At 39.2% G+C, this 23,029-nt stretch overlaps 1 protein-coding gene across 1 annotated transcript in view; it reads right to left on the bottom strand.

The window, feature by feature from the left end:
• LOC130928019 (oocyte zinc finger protein XlCOF6-like) overlaps nucleotides 1–21,655 on the bottom strand; it is a 37,496-nt gene extending 15,841 nt beyond the window's left edge. Inside the window, exon 1 of the mRNA XM_057854191.1 lies at nucleotides 21,350–21,655. Coding sequence (XP_057710174.1) covers nucleotides 21,350–21,356 — 7 coding nt within the window. The 5' untranslated portion in view covers nucleotides 21,357–21,655. The remainder of the gene's footprint in view (nucleotides 1–21,349) is intronic.
• Between the last annotated feature and the right edge of the window lie 1,374 nt (nucleotides 21,656–23,029).

Raw genomic sequence — 23,029 nt, 5'->3', positions numbered from 1 at the left:
GCAACGCGTTCCCTCACCGCAGAACTATCGAATGTCGAATGACGCCGTAGTCGCTACGCCGTCACCGCAACGCGGGAGTATAACTCAGGCTTTAGATTAGATAAGGCTTTCCGCTGTTTCTTATCTAAGGAGTTGGCTCTTGGCTACGGCTGGAGAAAGACTGATATAAACGGTATGCGCTCGCACGGGGGACACATCTGGTGTGTCCCGACCGTTTTTTCCCTTGTCTTATTTCTCTCTAAGTGTAAACCCTTGATCTCCTTGTTCCTGAATTGTGTGTCGTCCAATGTTCCCTCTAATTTTTCATGTGTCTGAGCAAACACACAATCTCCCTGAGCACACTGCGGCCCACGGTGACCAACATCAGATGTGTACCATATTTTTTGGACTATAAGTCGCACCAGCCAAAAAATGCGCAATGAAAAGTTAAAAACATATATGTCGCACCGGCGTATAAGTTGCATTTTGGGGGGGAATTTATTTGGTATAACCCACCACCAAAAACAGACATGTCAATTTGAAAGGCAAATTTAGAATAAAAATACAATAGAGAACAACAGGCTGAATAAGTGTACGGTATGATAACATTACATGACTCATAAACAACGAACTGAGAACATGCCTGGTATGTCAATGTAACATAGCTATTTAGAGTTATTCAGATAACTATAGCATAAAGAACATGCTAACTAGCAACAATGATATAATAATGTGTGAATAAGTTCACATATAAGTCGCTCCAGAAAATAAGACTCACCCTCTGCCAAAATAAGAAAATAACTGTGATTTATAGTCCGAAAAATACGGTACATAGCGGCCACACACCAGTATCATGCCTTTTCACGCCTATTAGCATTTCTACTGCCCGTAAATTATCCAGTAGTAAGAGCATTTAATGATTAATATCCATGATTAAAATATCTTAATAAATGTCACTGGAATACACACCAATCTGACTTAAATTGTACCTTATTTTTCACGTCTTAATATATAGGACTTGCATTTGGTGTACTGATATGTCAGTGCTCTCATCTACTATCAGTGTATGCCAGGGTGCATTTTTAACACTGCACATAGTCTCGTTCTCCACTACATCACTGATTGAGTTTACAAATTCAAAGGCATAGTTTTTACTTCGCCAGCTTTCTGGTATACACACATACTTTGCCATGTGATTGTGGATTTGTTGAACTGACACCATTGACGCATTCATTTCGATGGTGAGTAAAATATTGTCAATGAGGACTTCAACTTGCTCTGGGTCAGATTTTGTTTTGTGGGACAGCTTGTTTCTCTTCTGTCGGTCTTTTGCTTTCTCCCGCAATAATGTACCAATCCCCTATCGCATCTTGAGTCTTTGTAATTTTCAACAGCTTTCAAATGACTTTTCTGCTGAATATCACGCTTGAGGTAGTCCAACTTCCATTCAGTCCACATTTTTCCCTCTGAAAACTCACTTGGTACTTTGGCTTCAGTTTCACCGCTTGTTCGTCTATTTGCGCATGCTCCGACAGCCACTCCTTCTTATATGGACCGCATTTCATTTTTACTTTGGCTTGGTGAGTGGATGTGTTGCTGCCCGTTCGTTTCGCCATGATAAGGGTTTGGCCTTTACGTCTCTCAGCTCCGCCGCACTCACGCACTGTTGTCAGCTTGCTAACCTACACCGTGCGTGTAGGCTGGGCAATACACAAGCAATGTCAATACTATGATTGGCTGCGTAGCGGAAGTGAACCTTATCGTATCATTTGCTGGACACCTGTCACTCACCGAGTTACAACATACGTTTCTGTTGATTTTTTTGTGTGCGCAGCATTGAATTTCTTGTGCGCAGAGTAGATGCCAGCAGTGCGCGATTGCGCACGCGCGCAGCTTAGAGAGAACATTGGTGTCGTCATCTCATGTACGTTGAGAATTAAACTGTAAAAAGGACAAATCTACTCTTTTCCTTCAACAGGTTCACACTAGTGATGGGTCCGTGAGGCCAATTGAAGTGTGTTGACACAGTGACACACTGTGCTGACACAGTGTTGATACCATTATTGAATATTGACACCTGCTGGATATCAAAAATCCCCACAGGCAACCCACTGAATGGCATACCGCAAGCAACACGTCACTTCCGCTCATCAATATTCATGACATTAGCTACTGTTGCTAAATGGGGACAAGCCACCGTTTGTCCCTAATAGGAAATGAATGGAAATCGTGTACGAAGGAGATGTTTACAGAGCTAAATTTACCAATTCTCTCCAAAAATGATGTCCCTGGTGCCAAATTCACTGGCAAAGGTGTGGAAGAACATAAAAATGTTCAGTTAAAGAGATGGCTTGAGTGTCGAAGGCTGAAAAAGACGAAAAAAACGAGCCGACCCAAGCACAGCCTTAGCTTTTTTATCAGCGCAACTGACAATGACATTTTCCTGTTTCAACAAGCTATCCTTTACCACCAGCCCTGTCTTTCTTATACATTATATAATCTGGTTGTCATACATCTCTGAGTGTTCTTGGAGGTAATTTTAGTTAGTTTTGTGTAGCGATCGCAAATGCTACTCAGTGACAGGCAACGAACACTTTTAATTTTTTTATTGTTAACAAATCAATTCTGTAACTGAATTACACTTCCCCCTTACTAAAGTTTTTTTTTTTTTTTTTTTTTTTACAACAGAAAATGTAACAGTGGCAGTCAGATACCATTTTAATTCTTTTCAGGTCATTCATTGTCAGACAGAAGCAGCTTGGCACATCACGCCAAAAAGTAAGTTAAAAATATCAAAATGGCTTACTTCTTTGTCCTCTGAAAAACAATGCAAACCCAACAAAATGTTTACTGCATAAATGTTTACTGCAGAGTAGGGCTGGGCGATATGGCCTTAAACACGTATCACGATAAATTGAGCAGATTTATCTCGATAACGATAAATGACGATAAATTCGCCCGAGCGTACGGTTATATAATTTGAAAATCTGAATCAATGCATGAAATACAGATTAACTGTTTCTTGTTGATTTATTTACCAGCATTCAATTTCATATACCGTATTTAACAATTGTACATGCAGTCTAAACATTAAGTTTATAAAAATGTATTGTAAGCAATAAGAATTCAAGTATGAACATTTATAACAGCGTGTATGACTTGAACAATGTACATTATCAAAATCAATATGCCTGTGCAAACATGTCATTGTAACACAAATGACTTGCAGCTTGAACAGTACACTTCAAAAAGACAACTTATTGTTAATGGCTGCTGTGACATATTTATTAAATACAAGTGTTTACTTTATGGTTTAAGGGTTTTTTTCCCCCCAGTGCATTTTTTAATAAATGCACGCACAAATGAACCCCCAAACAAACAGAGAGAGACACACACACATTAAAGCTATATTGATCTTCAAATGAAACGCTTAAGATTTTATTATAGCAATAATGACACAGAAATAAGCACATACAGAAAAATAGCTGGGGCCATTTCTCGGTCAATATAAGTTTCGCCGTTGGATTGTACTTTATGCTGAATGCTTTACCATCACAAAAGCTATCAGAGGAATCACACACAGACAGATACAAATAACGCCACATAGTAGTTGCTAGATGCTGTCCGTGCCCAATCCACTCATTAAGTTCAGCCGTTTCGACAAGGTTAGAGCCGCTATCCGACTCCATCACGTTCATTTGTAGCGTTAGCCGCTAGCTAGCGTTAGCCTGGCTACCAGTAGAAAGCAACATCTCTGGAAATCGTGAGAACAAGGGAGGACAGCGGGTGAAAGCCCGTCTGGATGCCACCAAGAGTCTACTAAATGTCGGGTGAAAGTTTGGTGAACCTCCCTTAAGCCACACTCCATCACGTTTTGCCTGTAGCGTTAGCTGCTAGCGTTAGCTTACCAGGCTTTTGTTTGATTGGCTTCTTGATGATCACGTGACTCTCTACGTAAGCCCATTGACTGCTTTCTTAAAGGGGAATGAACATAGACGAACAACACAGAATCAAAGCGGGATGAAAAGACTATATTTTCTTGTTTTAATAATTTACCGAATTTACCGACATGGTCAAAATTACGTCGGTCATAGTTAAGAATTTTGGTGACGGTAAATTTTCGGTTTACCGCCCTGCTCTACTGCAGAGCTGGCGTTAAAAGCCTGCGCAAGTTGATTCAGTCTTCATATTTTCTCCTCAGAGTTTTTAGTTTCGGGAAACGTATGAAGAAAATATCCTTCATATGTCGTAACGTCTAGAGCCGTTTCTACAAGTTCCAATAAAGCAATGTGTAATCAGCATGTTCGTTTTTGAAAAATTACCAGAGAAAAGTAGCAGAATTTACGTTGCTTCCATGCAAGGGCGGGTCTATAGACCCCAATCACCAACGTCACACAATCACGTGATCGCTGTATTGTGCCGCCATATTGTACGTCATTGTGTGCCCGTATTGTCAAGGCTTGTAGTTTCGAAAGGGGGGATTCAATTGCAAATTATGGAAGCCCGGGTGCTTTCAGACACTGTAAACCCATTGGATGAGTTGCATAAAAGCCGTTATTTGGAAAAGCTTCGGTCGATCCAGTCGCCAGATCCATATTTGATGCCCAAACCGATGTTTCCTCCCATCCCGTGCGTCAGAGCCCATCCTGAGACCACAAAATTTCCAATCATACTCCAGTTTATGTCACGATGAGGAGTCGGGTACCCAAAATCGGAACCGGCCCGAATATAAACCGACATTTGGTCAGCTGAGCGTCACCGTTGTCACGATTGTAAAATGAAACTTGATCGACAACGGGCCGGTGTGTGCCGAAAAATATCTGCCCCGCGTGAAATGTCCCCCCATACGGGAGCGCTTATTTATAACGCTTTATTGACGTGAAAACATCAAATGTTTTCATGGACGCATTACAGTCATGGATTTACGACTAAGATCAGTTTTAAATAATTAAATTACACAAAATATTAGTACTGTATTTTAGTAACAAATCGTGGACTGGGCCACATAACCATCTTTGAACAGAAATGTATTAGTCTACAGGTTTTTATGACCACATCCCAATGACAATCACACAGGTATTACATTTATTAGTTCAAGCAGAGTAAAATAATACATATTCACGGTACAAGAACGTCATTTCCGTGTGGGCGCTCCCGTCAGGGGGGACATTTCACGCAGGGCGGCTATTTTTCGGCACAACACCTGTTGTTGCGCTCACCTTCTTGCTGCGCAACCATGGCGACGAGCTTCGTAGTCTCCGTATGATGATGTCTGCGATCGTGTTGGCATCATATTGATGTTTTCGCCGCTGTCTGACGGCTGTCGACACAAACGCATCATGGACCGAGATAAACAAACCGTGCTGCTTTAGAGATTTGCCCTTTTAACAATGGGCACACAGCAACTACTAAAATGACTGTTTATCTTCTCTCTTACTGCAACCAACTGCCACACATCCCTTCACCATTTTGATTAATCAATGTTAACGATTGTCAGGATGGTTTTTGGGTCCGTCTACTAGGCGGTGATTCCTTAGACAAGCAGAAAAACACGCAGTAGTAGGAGGAATGTACGTAACTGTAATATGTAAACACGATGAGCTGACGGACAATATGGCGGCACCAGTCAGGGGGGCGGAGCTTTGACGTCACGTGATTGGCGTCTATAATGTCCCACTTCTACTTTACTTCCGCTTTACGATGCGACGTCACGGTCTAAAAATAGCATGTGTGCGGTACTCTATAATTGATGACCTAGCATGTAAAATAGAAATGATTCAAGTCTTTGCATTCATATTACATTACATGAATGAGGATGCTTGTAGACTTTTATGTTCTGATGAAATTGTATTCAAAAACTTTTTTTTTTTTTAATGTTTAAAATTCAGCTGGTTCCTTTTTTTTTTTTTATTTCACCTGTTGTGGACAACACACAGTGTCATGGAACCAATGATGCCAGCATGCACAATTCCTTAGCCAGTTGAAAAAGGTTTGGATAAGATCCACCAGTATTGAAGAAGATCTGTATTGCGTGCCACGTTTGGCTCAGCCATGTATCGTTGCACTTCTGCAATTTCATCACAATTGCATTCCCACAGGGCCATTCCTGACCAATTTGGGACCCTAGGCAACATATTTGTTGGTGCCCCCCCCCCCCCCCTATTTTCACCACATATATTTAAACACTCACACTGAAAAAACACATTATTGCATTTTAATTTATTATATAAAAAGACAACGAATGCAGAAATTACTAGAAAATGCTCTAATAACTATTCAAAAACAATCAAAAACACTTCAAAAAATAAATTACAATTGTTTTTACGATATGATTAACACCCACCCGCACAAACCTAAAGACACACAGAACACTTTAAAATTCAACTCTTTTTTTTTTTTTTTTACCTTTACCTATAACCTTACTCGCCATGTCTTCACTGATGCAAAGCATCTACTGCCCTATCATATGACAGCTGTTTTGGAAGGTGCACTTCTTTCTCCACCGGCAGTTTGTGGGAAGGTGCTGATGTGGATAAGTTGGCAGTAAAAGATGGCCAGGGATGTACAGCGGTGGAAGGAAAATGTTTCAGAAGAGCATCTACAAAGAGAAGAAAGTGGAATGTTACATTATATTAGTCAAATAGCTGTAGATTGTGAAACCAGCATGACATAACCATCATCGTGCCTAAATTCTTGCAGCCTACTGTACCTGTCTACTGGATCCGGCCACCATCCTTGACGGGCGTAGTTAAAATTAAATAAATTCTTGAAGCACTGCAACTACACAACACTATTGAATACTAATGAATTAAATAATATATGGAAGCAAAAAAAAAAATATATATATATATATATATATATATTTTTTTTTTTTTTTTACATGAACGGGATTGCCATTTTAATGAACTAATGACACATTAATTACAAATGTTTTCATTTAAATCCATGGCAGAAGTGTGAAATTATGAAGTGTATTAATTTAATTAACCTTGGCACTTTTAGGCAAGGCAAATTTATTTGAAAAGCACAATTTAACACATGGTAAAAGTGGTTCACATCACGTGAAAATCAGCTAGACAGTTTTAGTCCCCCATACACTTTGTCTAACTTTCTCTAAAATGGGAGGGGGAGTAAATTTAGCAAACTAATCCACAGCTGGCTGATTACTGAAAATACTTCTAAAACAAGTTCGGCTAATGATACAGTATACTTTAGCTTTAGCAGTATGTCATATAAACTATGTAAATAACCCCTAGCTTGCAGTTGCGCTAAATATACATGTTTATTCCTTTGAAAGAAACTTTTTTCATCACAACAAACCTCTTGTCTTTTTTCACGTTTATGCTCCTCTTCATCCTTTTTCTTCTTTCTAAAATGCGACCCGGAGGGCTTTTGTCTTTTCATGACGTCAACTCGTCATCGTAACGCCGCTCAATGGCGGAGGCTAAAAATAGCACCTTCAGGTAGCTCGCTGGTCTGCGGGAGGGTGAGGTGGGGAGGGGCGGGTGAGACTAGACAAGAGCGTGTGGTGAAATTATCGCATCACAGAACAGTGAAATGGGCAGAAGACACACTAAAAAAATGATTTCATTATTATTTAAAGACTTATTACTAAAGATGTCCGATCACGTCATTTTCAAAGTATCGGAATCGACAAAAAAATTCCGGACATGCCTTTTTTTTTAAATATATATATATTTTTTAATTAAATCGTTTTCTAATTGTATTTAACGTTACAGACAAAATGTCTTATACTCATCCAGAGTCTTTAGTTTTGGCTTAAAGTAGGGCTATCAAATTTATCGCGTTAATGGCGGTAATGAATTTTTGTTAATCACTTTAAAATACTTAACGCAATTAACGCATGCGCTGCACGACCCACTCATGCATTGTCGTGTTTAATCTATAATGGCGCCGTTTTACCTATATATAGAGCTAAAAGGCAGCGTAAAATGAGTAGAGTGAATTTTGGCAGTCTTTGGAGCCTTTTTTATTGGGCGAAAGCCTTAAAATCCCTCTCTCAACAATTAGAAATATCGTGGGAAGCAATGTGGGGAAGAAAGGTAGTAGTTGATCATTTTCTTAACACACTATGTTATTTCCCAACGCAGAGAAGATATATCAATTGGTGCCACTACGCAGTCATGGTTGCACTTCCCATCATGCATTTGGGCAGAACAGTTAAACGGCTACAGTATCATTTACTGAAAGCTCAACATTTCCACTAGATGGCAATATTTAGTCACTATATACAAAGTCACATTTAACCTTTAAGAATTACAAGTCTTTCTATCACAGGATCCCTCTCAGAGAAAGAAAGTTAATAATGTTATTGTCATAATAAACAAATACAGTACTTATGTACTGTACGCTGAATGTATATATATTTAGTCACTATATACAAAGTCACATTTATCCTTTAAGAATTACAAGTCTTTCTATCACAGGATCCCTCTCACAGAAAGAAAGTTAATAATGTTATTGTCATAATAAACAAATACAGTACTTATGTACTGTACGCTGAATGTATATATTCGTCTGAGTTTCCTTCATTTTTTTTCTTCATGCATTGCCAAAATGTTTATGATCGGGAAAAATTATCGGGAATGATTGGAATTGAATCAGGAGGGAAAAAAAAGAAAAAAAAAAGTAATCGGATCGGGAAATATCGGGATCGGCAGATACTCAAACTAAAACGATCAGGATCGGGAGCAAAAAACATGATCGGAACAACCCTACTTATTACGATATGTTTTGCTGTTCTTTTATTGTCAAGTATTATTTTTTGAATACTGCTATCGTCAAATATTATTTGAAAATTTTTCTTGACTCCCTTTTCGATGCTGCGGCGCCACAAGGCATTTGCATAGCTCACCTTATGGACGGCACGGGTCTGCATTGCCTCCTTAACTCCCCACTTCGTCATGTAAGTGCCCAGATAGCAGACCGACGTTGAATAAACGTTGATTTTCCATCAAAAACATCAGTAAGGTTGACGTTGAAATTTTCGACATTAAACAATGTTGAGTCAACATTGCAAATACCTGACAGTGACGTTGAAACAACATTGTTCTCTGGTTTGTCAGACGATGGTTGGGTTAACATTGTTTTATAGTTGATGAACTAATGTTGACAAATAGTTGATTTTTGATTGACCGGGAAATATGATTGAAAAGTCATCGAACTATGGATGAGTGGGAGTTATGGTCAAAAGATAGTTGTGTTCGTGGCTGAGCAAGAAGACAACGAACTCCGCTGGAAACATATTTAAATGTAAGCCTGTTGCTTTTCTTCCGAGCCTTTAACAGCAATGATGTCTTACTGTGGAATAAACCGCATATGTCATCAAAGTTGTACATAAAACGGTTTGCCTGACACAACGAGACAAATTTGCCGAAATTGTAAGCAACGGTGCATTTGCTGTAATTGGCATACAAGCGAAGACCTACTTAGCCTTGATATTAGCTAAGTAGAACTTAGTTCAGACAAACGTAATTCTTTTTCCAATTAAAGCACTCAAATCCTTAGATATGACCCAATCTAGCCTTGTCTAAATTCATTTATTGAACACAAAGACAGTACGGTCATTTTTCTAACTAGCTAGCTCTGTTCCCATATGTAGCAATAACTTGGTTTGGGATTGGTTGAGAAAGTCAGTTCACCACAAAATACTGAAGTATGTTAAACTAACCCAGGACACCTGCCTGAATTCCTTGGTATAAATTAACTTTGAATGGCGTTTTGTTTGTATTTTTCAGATTCACTGAAGAGGCACATAGGGATGACCGCGTCACAATATGCATTTGCTGCTGTAGTGCAGTGGCCTATACGACGAAGCCGGTTTTCTGGCTTAGCAGGGTAACTTCGAGAGTAAATTTATTACGTGGGACGTAAGTTCGCGGCTATGCGAGACTACGAAAGGTGGATATGTTGGAACCGAGAAGTGTTGCCATGGCAACACACGCCACACGCCAAACCTGGTCGTGTCAGAGTTAGAGCTTGCTTAACATCAGGATTCCAATTAACCACGCTCTATTTAAACAGCACTCCTCCGCGGACGTGCCCTCCTGACAATGACAGCGTACTTGGACGACCCATACGACTAGAGCTGAAACGAGTACTCGAGCAACTCGAGTAACTCGAGTTTAAAAACTGATCCGAGTAATTTTATTCACCTCGAGTAATCGTTTATTTTGACAGCTCTAAGCATCACGTTTTGCTCGGACTACTTTTAATGCGGGACAACGCGCTGTCACGTGCGGAGAGGAAGAAGGGGGGAAAAAAAACTTACTGCAGCCGACAGCCACCACAAACGACGCCGACGTTGCTAAATACTAGCCCGCACGATGCTACGTTGGTACAGGTAGCTTCTCATAGAGATCACATATATGTTGAACTAGATGCTAAATGACAGACTCGGCCGCGTCTGGGCAGCTTTAGTAAACGGCCGCCATCTTAAAGCAGTACAGCGCTAAGCGCTAAGCGCTAATGAAGAGCGCTAAGCGCTAATGAAGAGCGCTAAGTAGGCCTGTCGCGATAACAAATTTTAGTGTGCGATAATTTATCTCATAAATTATTGCGATATGCGATATTATTGTGCCCCCTCCATTTTTTTTTAAACCAATTTACAATAACACATTGAGGATACAGAATATATTAATTGATCAAGTATCCCCATTTAAACGCGATAAATATTTACTCTTAAATTCAAAAATACTTTTTAAGAAATTACTACTAAAAAAACAATAGACCATGTCTCTTAAGTAAAAGACAACAATATTAATACCGCAAGGAAACAAAGAATGAATTAAATGTGTTTTTCAAGAAAAATAAATAAAATTGCACTTAATAACTTAAGCATTTAGGCAAATGAAAACTTTTCCCCTCATAGCTTCTGCTATGGTGTTCCATACGGATGCAACGATAAGATTTTCGATACGGACACAATTTTCGATTCAAAACATTTAATGCTCTGAAAAGAAAATAATTGAATTTTTTTTTTATTTTTTTTTTGCCAACGAGCAAACATTAAATTGCCATCATATAAACATGCGTTTTAGTGCATTATATTTATGTGCTTACTTCTTACTGATCTGAAGAAATTTTGTATAAAAGTGCTGAGAACAATCTTTACTGTTTGTAAAGTGAGGCGGGGCACACTGTTGATTGCTATTACTCTCTTAGCAGGTGACTAGAGGTCATACCACATGTGAAAAACATCCTATTAGTGGTCCAAGTCCATCTGTGTTACGTAGTGAATTAATAATATTTGCAGCATTATCTATAGTCACTGGTATAGATTGATTTGGCCTTCTTAACTTCCATTCAGTCATGGCGGTTTATAATTCATCGATGTAGTATATGGACTACGTGTCCCATCCCTCTGGGCTCACGTCGCCAATGGCATGGGAGAAGCACATCTAGTTTGCTATTTCATGATATCTATTGTGTGCGCGCATTAAAAAAAAGTTAGCAAACGCCACAGAACAGTCACGTCTGCTCATTACTGCACATTACAACACCAGCGACTTTCATAAACAGGACAGGTTTGAAGCACAGCGCTCTTAATTTGCCACTCAATGTTCATCATGTCCTTTGTCAAAGCGAGGTTGTTCGTAGCATCCAAGTCGGTAACAATGTTTTGGCGGACTTCTTTGTAAATATCCGGTGGTGTGCCGAAAAATACACTGGCACGCCGGAGATGGTCCGCAGTCAATCCGGAGCACTGACGCGGCCGGAATACGTTGAACAATAGGATATAATGGGAACGATTGGCTCCGGCGCTTTTTTTTTGCCGGACCTGGAACGAAGATGCATGTTGCGCATTTGGTAACAAGGAATCCGAACTTTCAACAGCACGTCTGCTGCACGTGCGCATGCATGTGCACGCGAGGCGATAAATCGCAGTGGAAAAATGACCGCCTCCATTTTTATTTATCGTGCAATAAATGGAATTATTGCATATTGCGACAGGCTTAGCGCTAAGCGCTAATAAATAAGATTAACGTTACTGTTCTGAAGTAACGTTAGCCCTGCGGAGGGCTAGGTTTCTATTAATTATGACCACTGTCGATGCTTGGCTAACGTGTCTTACATACAGGCTTTAACATAACATAGCATTGTGGAGTGATGAGGGTGTAAAATAAAAACTTAATCATGCTAACTATCAATTTTAGCTCAGTAGTCATTGCTGGATAAAACACCAAGTAGCACTGGTGCTAATGTGCTCCAATACAGCCTGTATCATACATTTATTTTGAACACTGCAAAAACTCAAAATCCTATCAGGACTTGCAGTTTAGACTAACTTAAAACTTAACTAGAACTTAAAAATGGCTTGACACAAAGAGAAATTAAATTGAAAGACGTGGGAAAAAATCCAAACTTTTAAGTAATGTGTGTTATCAAGCATAACGGCATTTTTAGGTAAGATATATATATATATTTTTGTAATAAGATCTAAAGTTTTTTGAGTCAAAGCAGTGAATTAGTCTTTTTTTTTTTTTTTTTTTTTTTAATTTTAGTTACATCTGAGATGCAATTGTTGGCTGTTTTCAACAATATACATCGAAAATAAAGATATTGATTGACTGAAAATGGTTCAAAATTAGATGAAATGTCTTGTTTTCTGATGTATATTTATAATTGCTCTTCACCTAAAAATATATTTGTTTTATCCGATTACTCGATTAATCGATAGAATTTTCAGTCGATTACTCGATTACTAAAATATTCGATAGCTGCAGCCCTAACATTGGCGCGCGGATTGTGAGGGGCTCTCTCTGGAAGGCACGGGTATTTCGGGACCGCCAGAATCCGCTGGCGTACCCGGAAGATGTTCTCCATGAAAGATATAGATTTTCAGCTGAGGGAATTCTTTACCTGTGCCAACTGATCTAGGCAGACGTCACTAATGTAACCCGCCGAGTCAGGCCCTCACAACCGCGCAGATTGTGTGTGCCTGTCCGTGCGCTCTTTCGCCAGGGACAATATATGTATTCCATCGGTGATGCTGAATATCTGCGTAAGAACACTGTATGCCGTGCGATTCGGAGTGGGGTATGGAAACGCCTCAAATAGATGCATTTATAATAATCATAGAAATATGTAGACTATCTAAACATTGAGAAAACTTGCGTTTTTTTCTGCCAACTCGAGGAGATTAAATTAAATGTCAAATCCACTGATAGGACGGACGCACAAATATAAAAGATATAAATGTTTATTGAATCTTACAGTCTTGTTTAACTGTGAAAAATCGTTACAAGAGACGGGCTTTTATTTACGCAACAACGCATGGCATCCCCGCATTTCCTTCTCCTGAGTCCTCACAAATATAACAATTTTTTTTGGGGGGGGGGGGGGGGGGGTTGTCGGGCTCGGGCCTGCAAAACAAGTTTATTGATCGGACTCGGGCCGGGTCGTGCTGGATTTTTTAGGCCCAAACTAAAAAAAAAGAACATACGTATTCGTACAGTCAAGGGGACTAAACATACAATCATCCTGTTTCTAGTGGTGATGCGTGACAATTATTTCTTACTGTTAATGTACCAAATCTTATTTTATTGTCCTGACAGCAGGCTTTATTTCTTTTCATGGACATAAGTAAACTGGCATATTGACGCATTCACAAATCACACGATCTGTAAATTCGCTGTCAACAGACCCGTTGCGCTCTACTCGCCGAAGCGGTGTTGGATTTCGCTGTGAGGGTGGATTTTAATTCCTCATAATTCCGCATGATCATCGCGCATTCCTCCTCCGTGAAGTAAGGTGCCCGTGCCATCGTGACAAGTAGTGTTTGACTCTGGTCACCGCCCCCTTTTATGTGAACGCGCTAGGGCTGCAGCTATCGAATATTTTAGTAATCGAGTAATCGACTGAAAATTCTATCGATTAATCGAGTAATCGGATAAAACAAATATATTTTTAGGTGAAGAGCAATTATAGATTTACATGAGAAAACAAGACATTTTATCATTTTCAGTCAATCAATGTCTTTATTTTTTATGTATATTGTTGAAAACAGCGAACAATTGCATCTCAGATGTAACTAGAATTAAAAAAAAAAAAAAGACTAATTCACTGCTTTCACTCAAAAAACCTTTAGATCTTATTTAAAAAAAAAATATATATATATATATATATATGTATATATATATACACACACCTAAAAATGCCTTTACGCTTGATAACACACATCACTTAAAAGTTAGGATTTTCCCCCACGTTTTTCAATTGAATTTCTATTTGTGTCAAGCCATTTTTAAGTTCTAGTTAAGGTCCTGATAGGATTTTGAGTTTTTGCACTGTTCAAAATAAATGTATGATACAGGCTGTATTGGAGCACATTAGGGACTAGTGCTACTTGATGTTTTATCCAGCAATGACTACTGAGCTAAAATTGATAGTTAGCATTATTGAGTTTTTATTTGACACCCTTATCACTCCACAACGCTATGTTATGTTAAAGCCTGTATGTAAGACACGTTAGCCACGCATCGAAAGTGGTTTTAATTGATTGAAACCTAGCCCTCCGCAGGGCTAACGTAAGATGAGCTAGTAGTGACAGTAACGTTAACCTTATATATTAGCGCTTAGCGCTCTTTATTAGCGCTTAGCGCTCTACTGCTTTAAGATGGCGGCTGTTTGCTAACGCTGCCCAGACGCGGCCTAGTCTGTCATTGCGCATCTAGTTCAACATACATGTGATCTCTATGAGACTTACCAGACGCTAGCTGCAACTAATGTAGCATGTGCGGGCTAGTATTTAGCAACGTCGGCGTCGTTTGTAGCGGTTGTCGGCTGCAGTAAGTTTTTTTTTTTGCTTCATCCTCTACGCACGTGACATCAGCGCGTTGTCCCGCATTAAAAGTAGTCCGAGCAAATGTGATGCTTAGAGCTGTCAAAATAAACGATTACTCGAGGTGAATAAAACTACTCGGATCAGTTTTTAAACTCGAGTTACTCGAGTTGCTCGAGTATTCGTTTCAGCTCTAGAACGCGCAGTAACTCTGACTGGTTGACACAGGTTCGACTAATCAACCTCATAATCAGCGTCGTAGCACCGATTGACCACAAACTAGACAACCAGGTTTTGTCAACTCCGGTTACCCGATGGTAAACTGGATTACTTCTGGGGAGGTTGAACTCGGTTCGTAGTATAGGCCACAGAAGTGGCTACGTTATGTCCCAGACCGCGTTGGTGGCAAAGTTCGCAGCAAAGCTCGTCAGACTGAAGAAGAGGCTTAAGTTTGAAATATCTTTACCGAGAGTTAATGAAGTTTTCTATTGTTGTGATTCAATTAAAATTAAATTTGAAATCTAGCAAAGTTTTTATTTTATTATTTATTCATTGTTAAATTATTATTATTATTATTTTTATCGTTCATGTATAATATTTTATTAGTCACCCTAGCTGTTTCGTCTCTCTGTAAATATGGTACAGGTACACGATAATTATTGGTCCGATAATAGAAATTATGACGTCATCCCAATAAATCCAATCACATTATTAATAGGACCGATAATATACGTATAATATTTTTGGCATGTTGTTGGTGGATTGAGATCTGTGTGTTTTCTTCCTCTCCTGTTTTGCCAGTACAACGTATCAGTGACTGCGTGTGGTTTGGGAAGAGAAGAGTTTTACAACAAAGCAAGCGCTCTCTTTCTGTGACGTAATGCTCAAGTGACGGCAGTACTGTGCAGCACGGCTGGCTAATAAAGCAAATAGCATGGCGTCGGTGGTGTGGGATTTTTCAGTGGAAAACACTTCACTTGCAATTTGTGACATTTGATGCAAAGCCGAAGTTCCACGAGGAGGGAAGAAGGTGTCGAGCTACAACACATCTTAATAAGCCACCTAAATGATCCCAATTGCTTCGATGGTGTTTTAAAAGAGTACGACGACGCGCGGGCTGCAAATGAAGCTGCGCAGCCAATTTTAAAGCCAGCTGTGCGGCTAAATGTTGGCATTTGACGACCAGTCCTTTTCCCCTGTATAAAACATAGGATTCAGGCTGCTACTCCATCATTTGGAGTCCACGTTCACCACTCCAAGCCTGCGCCGCCACCGCCACTTTTCAGATAAATGTTTACCAGCAAAGTATGATGAGGTTCCTACACTCTTCCGTGCTTTTATCGGAAACCATGCACGGCACATATAGGTTTCACCACGGACATATGGACGTGCAATGTTAGTCCTGTCAGCATGATTGGTCAGACGGCGCAGTGCCTGGATAAGGATTTCGTAATGTGCAGAGAAGAAACGTCATGCTTCATTGAAAATGGGTTCACTCACTGCCGTTTATATGGATTATTATAAGGCAAGCCATTAATGATTTTTGTTCTACCATATTTGGTAAGGAGGAATGCGCTTTCACTAAATTCATAACTTGTTTCTGAGTCATAGTTATTTACTTTTGGATGCTGTGAAGAGTCTTAATGAATTTTTTCAGTTAAATTTATCAACATTTACCTGTAAGTATTTTTTTATTTGAATTCTAGCCTTGGCTTATGCAAAGTTTTGTTACTGTTCTAGAGGCCTAATTTTTCTATCATTGAGTGATGAACCTTACTATGGAAATTAGCAAATGTTTGCATTTTAAAATGTTATTTTCACAGGTTATTGAGAGGCCTTTTGGTTATTGATAGGCATAATTGCCAGGTTAAATTGTTTCATGGACCAAGACCACAACAGTCTCCTCTCCTGCAGCACCAAATGTTTTTATCTGTTGACAAAGCACAATACATGTTGGGTTTATGTTTCGTTCAGTGCTCATTGTTCAAGGAACACCACTTCAAAGACATTGACTAATTGATTGTGATTGAGTCAAATTATATTTACTAAAAAAATAAATATTGGCACTTTATTTGAAGTCGAGACTGTTCTTGTCTTTGTTTTGTTCATTATAATAATGTTCATGTCATCATGAAAAGTCTAGTTAGGTCAAAGGCAAATCTATGTTGAATCCACCACTAGTTTTCTTTAACCTCCAGGGGTTTAAAAACTGAACATACATTTTAAAATTATATATTAATATCGGTTATCAATATCGGTACCGGCTTTGAGGAGCAGGAAGTTATCGATATCGGTTTCAAAAAATGGATATCGTGCACCCCTAAAATATGGGCATGTTTGAAAGCATTAATAGCATCGTGGTTGAAAATGAAGGAAAACATACCATTGATTCAGCGTTGTTCCAAAATTATTAATAATCGAAATGACATTTAGCTTTTGTAAGGATTTCCACATTAGAACGACATTAATCGAGGGTGTAAAAGTGATGACAAGTCAACGTCGGCTGTCAACGTTGATTCAACGATATAAGATTGACAGCGGAATGTTGATTCAACATCATTTCAACGTCTGTCTGCTACCTGGGAGGCCTAGGCCATTAGAAAAAAAACTGAAGTGGGCAATAAATAAATGAGAGTTTATTTACAGATTTCTAATAAATGACCAACAAAGCTACTGTGGGAAAGTAAAGGAATGGCTATATACCTGTATCAGACAGGCATGAAAATGGGTCAGGGGTTAAAAAGGTGAGAAGGGTGTGGAGGAAATATGTTCCAGTTAGAGCAGGGCGGTAAACCGAAAATTTACCGTCACCGAAATTCTTAACGATGACCGACGTAATTTTGACCATGTCGGTAAATTCGGTAAATTAATAAAACAAGAAAATATAGTCTTTTCATCCCGCTTTGATTCTGTGTTGTTCGTCTATGTTCATTCCCCTTTAAGAAAGCTGTGAATGTGCTTACGTAGGGAGTCACGTGATCATCAGGAAGCCAATCAAACAAAAGCCCGGTAAGCTAACGCTAGCAGCTAACGCTACAAGCAAAACGTGATGGAGTGTGGCTTAAGGGAGGTTCACCAAACTTTCAACCGACATTTAGTAGACTCTTGGTGGCATCCAGACGGGCTTTCACCCGCTGTCCTCCTTTGTTCTCACGATTTCCGGAGATGGTGCTTTCAGTGCTTTCTACTGGTAGCCAGGCTAACGCTAGCTAGCGGCTAACGCTACAAATGAACGTTATGGAGTCGGATAGCGGCTCTAAGTTCTAACCTTGTCGAAACTGCTGAACTTAATGAGTGGATTGGGCACGGACTGCATCTAGCAATTACTATGTGGCGTTATTTTGTATCTGTCTGTGTGTGATTCCTCTGATAGCTTTTGTGATGGTAAAGCATCCATTCAGCATAAAGTACAATCCAACGGCAAAACTTATAATGACCGAGAAATGGCCCCAGCTATTTTTATTGTGCGTGCATTTATTAAAAAATGCACTGGGGGGAAAAAAACTTTTAAACCATAAAGTAAACACTTGTATTTAATAATTATGTCACAGCAGCAATTAACAATAAGTTGTCTTTTTGAAGTGTACTGTTCAAGCTGCAAGTCATTTGTGTTTGCACAGGCATATTGATTTTGACAATGTACATTGTTCAAGTCATACACGCTCTTATAAATGTTCATACTTGAATTCTTATTGCTTACAATACATTTTTATAAACTTAATGTTTAGACTGCATGTACAATTGTTAAATACAGTATATCAAATTGAATGCTGGTAAATAAATCAACAAGAAATAGTTAATCTGTATTTCATGCATTGATTCAGATTTTCAAATTATATAACAGTCCGCTTGGGCGAATTTATCGTCATTTATCGTTATCGAGATAAACATGTATCACGATAAATTGAGCAGATTTAAGGCCATATCGCCCAGCCCTAGTTCCAGTACACTGTACACCCCAACAAAATATTGAGCTCTGTCGACCCACACTGTGTTTCAGCAGGGCCGTGCAGAGACCGGTGGAGGGGCGGGTGCTCGTAGATCAAAAGGGGCACATGAACAAGTATTTAATACACCTTAAAACAACATAACTTCAATTCTAACCAGCTTTAGATAATAATTCGCTGCGACTGTGACATCCTTTAATTGGGAGGGGGCAACAGTGAATAGTAATCAAAACTGTCATCAACACTTTCTGGCTGTGACTCAGTCAGTCTGCCTATTTTCTTCCTTCAACCTCTGCATCAAAACTTCCTCCCTCAACTTGTTCATCTGAGAACAAACCACATCAGATGGTCACTGAGCCACCAACAGCAGTTTTCTTAAAACTATTATTTAATTATTATCCATACTTAACAACTCTAGCACCTAATGATTAATAAAGCAATGACATAAAATCTTATAAAAAAATAACATTGTAATTGTGTTTATAATTGTATTTAATACCCGACTATCCTTGCAAACTTGTTCTTACCAGGTCTGCTATTCACCCAGCTGATGAGGTAACCACTGCCTTTAGCAGCCTCATCTAACTAACTTTTTTATCCCTCAATCTCCCTTCCCTACGAGGCATGTCTATGTAATGAAATATAAATATTTGAAAAAACAAAAAAACAGACTCCCCGGTGGCTTTTAGTTTTAAAGCTTTCTTAATTTCTTTCTCTCTCAATAACGATGGAGGTAGATTTGTGTTTTTATTATTCAATCAAAAAACAAAGTTACTTCTATCAAAAACAAAGTTGCTTAAATCAAAATACAGTATATACTTTTAATCCCCAAAAAGTCACTTCAATAAAAAAAAATTGGTTTTTGATTGCAAAAATAAATTTGAGACAAAAAAAGCATTTGAAAACTATTTTTCTTGATTGAAACATTTTTCCATTGAAGTAATGTTGTTTTGCGTTTGGGCCATATTTTGGCTAGGACATTTGTGTCTTTATTATTCAATCAAATAAGTTGCTTCAAACAAAAAAATATATATAAAAAGAAAAACTTTGCACATGTGTCAATCACCATTTACCAAAGCCTGAGAGGGTTTGAGTAGACTCACTATGAAGCATTTAATAAAGCCAAGCATTTTCTTACTAATTTATTCTTGTTTGAAAATAATTCAGTGGGGCAGTAACATGTTTAAAACTTATCATAATTCTTACATTTTGAAGTGCTTGAAAACCATTTATAAATGATACTTTGGTGGAAAAAGTGAAAAAAACATGTCATATATATGAATCTTTTTTCCAATGTAAAATCTGAATAAATGCATTGAACACGCACAAAAAAATGGGGGGGGGGGGGGGGGGCGGGGGGGGGCGCTACTTCGCGGTTTTCACTTATTGCTGCGGGTTCTGGTCCCCATTAACCGCGAAAAACGAGGGATCCCTGTATTTCTGAAAAGCTTTAAGAAGCAGGACTCATTCCCACCACTCGTGGGTCCGGTGCTGTGCCGACACCGGCCGTCCGCTCAAGTCTCAGCCGAAAATAACGCGTCTCAGGCGGACGGCGGGAGCGATGCGATGGAGATTTGGCTAGCTCTGGCAGTGTTCAACGCAAGCTGCAACGAATCTGGCAGTGTTCAACGCAAGCTGCAACGAATGGCAGTAACTTTTTTATATCGCAAAATGTGAAAACGATTGAAACCATTACTCACCAAATTCAATCTGCTGGCAAATACAGGCAAGTGTGTATGCTGCGCTCTGGTCTGCCCCGGTGTGGATAAGGCCTGCTTTTTCTTTTCGCAGTTTTGCAATGCAACCAAAGGCTCTCCGAGGACTCATGTTCACGTAAGGAGTGCGCGCGTTTGGAATAATGGAACGCAGCTTGGGCCGATGATTGGTTCTCGTCAGCGAAGCATCTAGAAGGATTTGCTGACTGTCCAAGTGTCTCTTCTTTTAAAGAACCGATTTCTTAAGTGCTCAGTTTACGTACTAAGTTAATCACATGATGATAATAATAATAAAAATTAAATAAAACCTCCCGACCCCCCCCCTTCTCCCAAAAATAAATTTTCCTCGGATCTACGCAATTCACGTAGGTCGCCCTTTTTGACTTCAAAACGGCGAATTTCGCCGAAAGGTGAGAGATTTTCATGCCTGATCAGAAACTTCATTCTCATGCTTGGCCCAGTAATGCCTCAGCATTGAGGAGGTGGTTACTGTTTGTGTATGACAGGTTGAAAGAACAAATGCGACTTTTCGATTGGGAAAGCCCCATATCGTACGAATTAAACTGGGTTGTATGCCATCTATGCAGTGTTTTCAACTGGATAAATTGCCATTTGTAGACGTTGAAAATGTATTTTTGCAGATTTGTGTCCAGCAACTATGTAAGAACTGAAAGGTCGTTTCTCCCTTTTTAGAATGTTACAAGAGAATAATTTAATTAAAGTACTTTACATCACTTTAAAATTAGTAAGACGATCAAAAACAGAAGATGATCCCTTCTTTTTCTTTTGGCTTTAAAAATCACAATTGGGGTGCTCGGTGACAGCACTAGTTATACATTTCGTGTCTTTAAACATTCGAATTGCAATGTATACTATTTTCGAGACAATTGAGTCAACTTACTCACCTGACATTTTTGGGACTTGGTGTTGGCTTGCTCGGCGACGTGTGGATCCAAGGAGCGTTGTTTGTTCTCTTTGTTAGCAGTTAAACTAGGCTAGGCTAACCTAAGCAGGCCCCGAAGTTTCAAAGCGGACCCAAACGACTCGAAGCAGAAGCGAGATTGAACTGATTTTTGGCGTGTCCGAAAATTTCTGCCACCTTTCAATAGATCATTTTACGTCGTGGAGCCAAGTACAGATAAAAAAAGTGGATTCTGGCTTGTCTTCCAAGTCACACTTTTCCAAATCAATCGGACGACAACTCCTCCCCCTGCCACTCATATCCTCTGCGTCATGACGCATAACGTGCACGTATACGACACCGCTTTTTTTTCCTTTTTTTTTTTCCCTACTTTATATTTTTTTAAGTTGACTTTTCATCGTCCAAAGTGAAACAGGAACGCTACTTTTGGTGGGCTAATTTCACAATGCCCATTGATGGTAACTTTGGATGCGATGCAAACGCAACCAAATGTTATTCCTTTTTTTTTTTTTTTTTTTTTTTTTTTTAATAGGGAATGGGACGTACTACGTCATTGTTTGGACGCGCCTCCATGCTGGCAATATGATTCACTTCCGGGCCGGCAGAGTCAATGCGGATTGTAACGTGTGGTGGTGCTAAGCTAACTCTTTCGGTGTTTTAGAAAGAAAATATGGGTGCTTATTGTTGCGTTACCGGGTGCAACAGCTTCTCCTACGACTAAAAAAAGGGCGAGGAAAACTGGACTCACTTTTCACCGTTTTCCTGCATGGAGGACCAAATATCAGATCACGAAGGCACGACGGATGGCTGGGGCGCAGCGGTTCGTTGGAAAAGCATTTCTCTTGATCATATTTCTGCTGGAATGAGAGTGTATTCCCCTCATCTCTACTCTTGTAAGTTGAACGATTTATCCGTTTTGGTTTCAATACGTTTCTTTTGTGTGTTTTTTTTTTACTGTTGTGTAAATCTGCCTCGGTAGCAATGCTAACCTTCTCCTCCTCCTCACCTACCTGTTGTGTTACTAGGAAAACCCGCATATGAAATGCTGACAACACATCCCGATTGGTCACCATATCTCTTCTTGGGTTATTCTGAGGTCAAGCGCACCACATCGGAGCGTTATGAGAGGTTGGAAAGGCGAAGAGTGCACGCTGAAACTTCAGTTTGCTCTGCTCTCACAAACACGATCCCAAGTGTTGTTGTGAAAAGTCAATAAAATATGAATACCAAAACATGACTTGAACAACTTCTTGACAAACTGTAACTGCTTGTTGTTTACTTCAGGTCTTCATAATAAACAGGTGTAATAATTACAAAGTCAGGTGACTTAATTTTGTTATTCTATTTGGAATATGCATTGACAATTTTTGGACAGTGTTGTAGACAAGAACTGGGACTGATAAGTTGCAATAGATTTATTTCAAGTAATGCAATTTCTCCAATACGATATTTGAATTGACAGTTTAAAATCTTTAAATTAGTGCAAACAAGGCCCACCCTCTGACGGTGGCAGCAAATATTATATAATTATAAGTAATACACAAATACAAGATCACAATAAACGTGTCTTTGTCAAAGCAGTTTAAAACACTATTTACTGGCCTTGGGTAAATTGCTAGACAGGATAAATATGTGCATTAAAGTTCTTGCATTTCCATTTTAA

Source organism: Corythoichthys intestinalis, chromosome 13, assembly GCF_030265065.1.
Source record: "Corythoichthys intestinalis isolate RoL2023-P3 chromosome 13, ASM3026506v1, whole genome shotgun sequence".
Taxonomy (NCBI): Eukaryota; Metazoa; Chordata; class Actinopteri; order Syngnathiformes; family Syngnathidae; genus Corythoichthys; species Corythoichthys intestinalis.
This window is presented reverse-complemented; position numbering and strand designations above follow the sequence as displayed.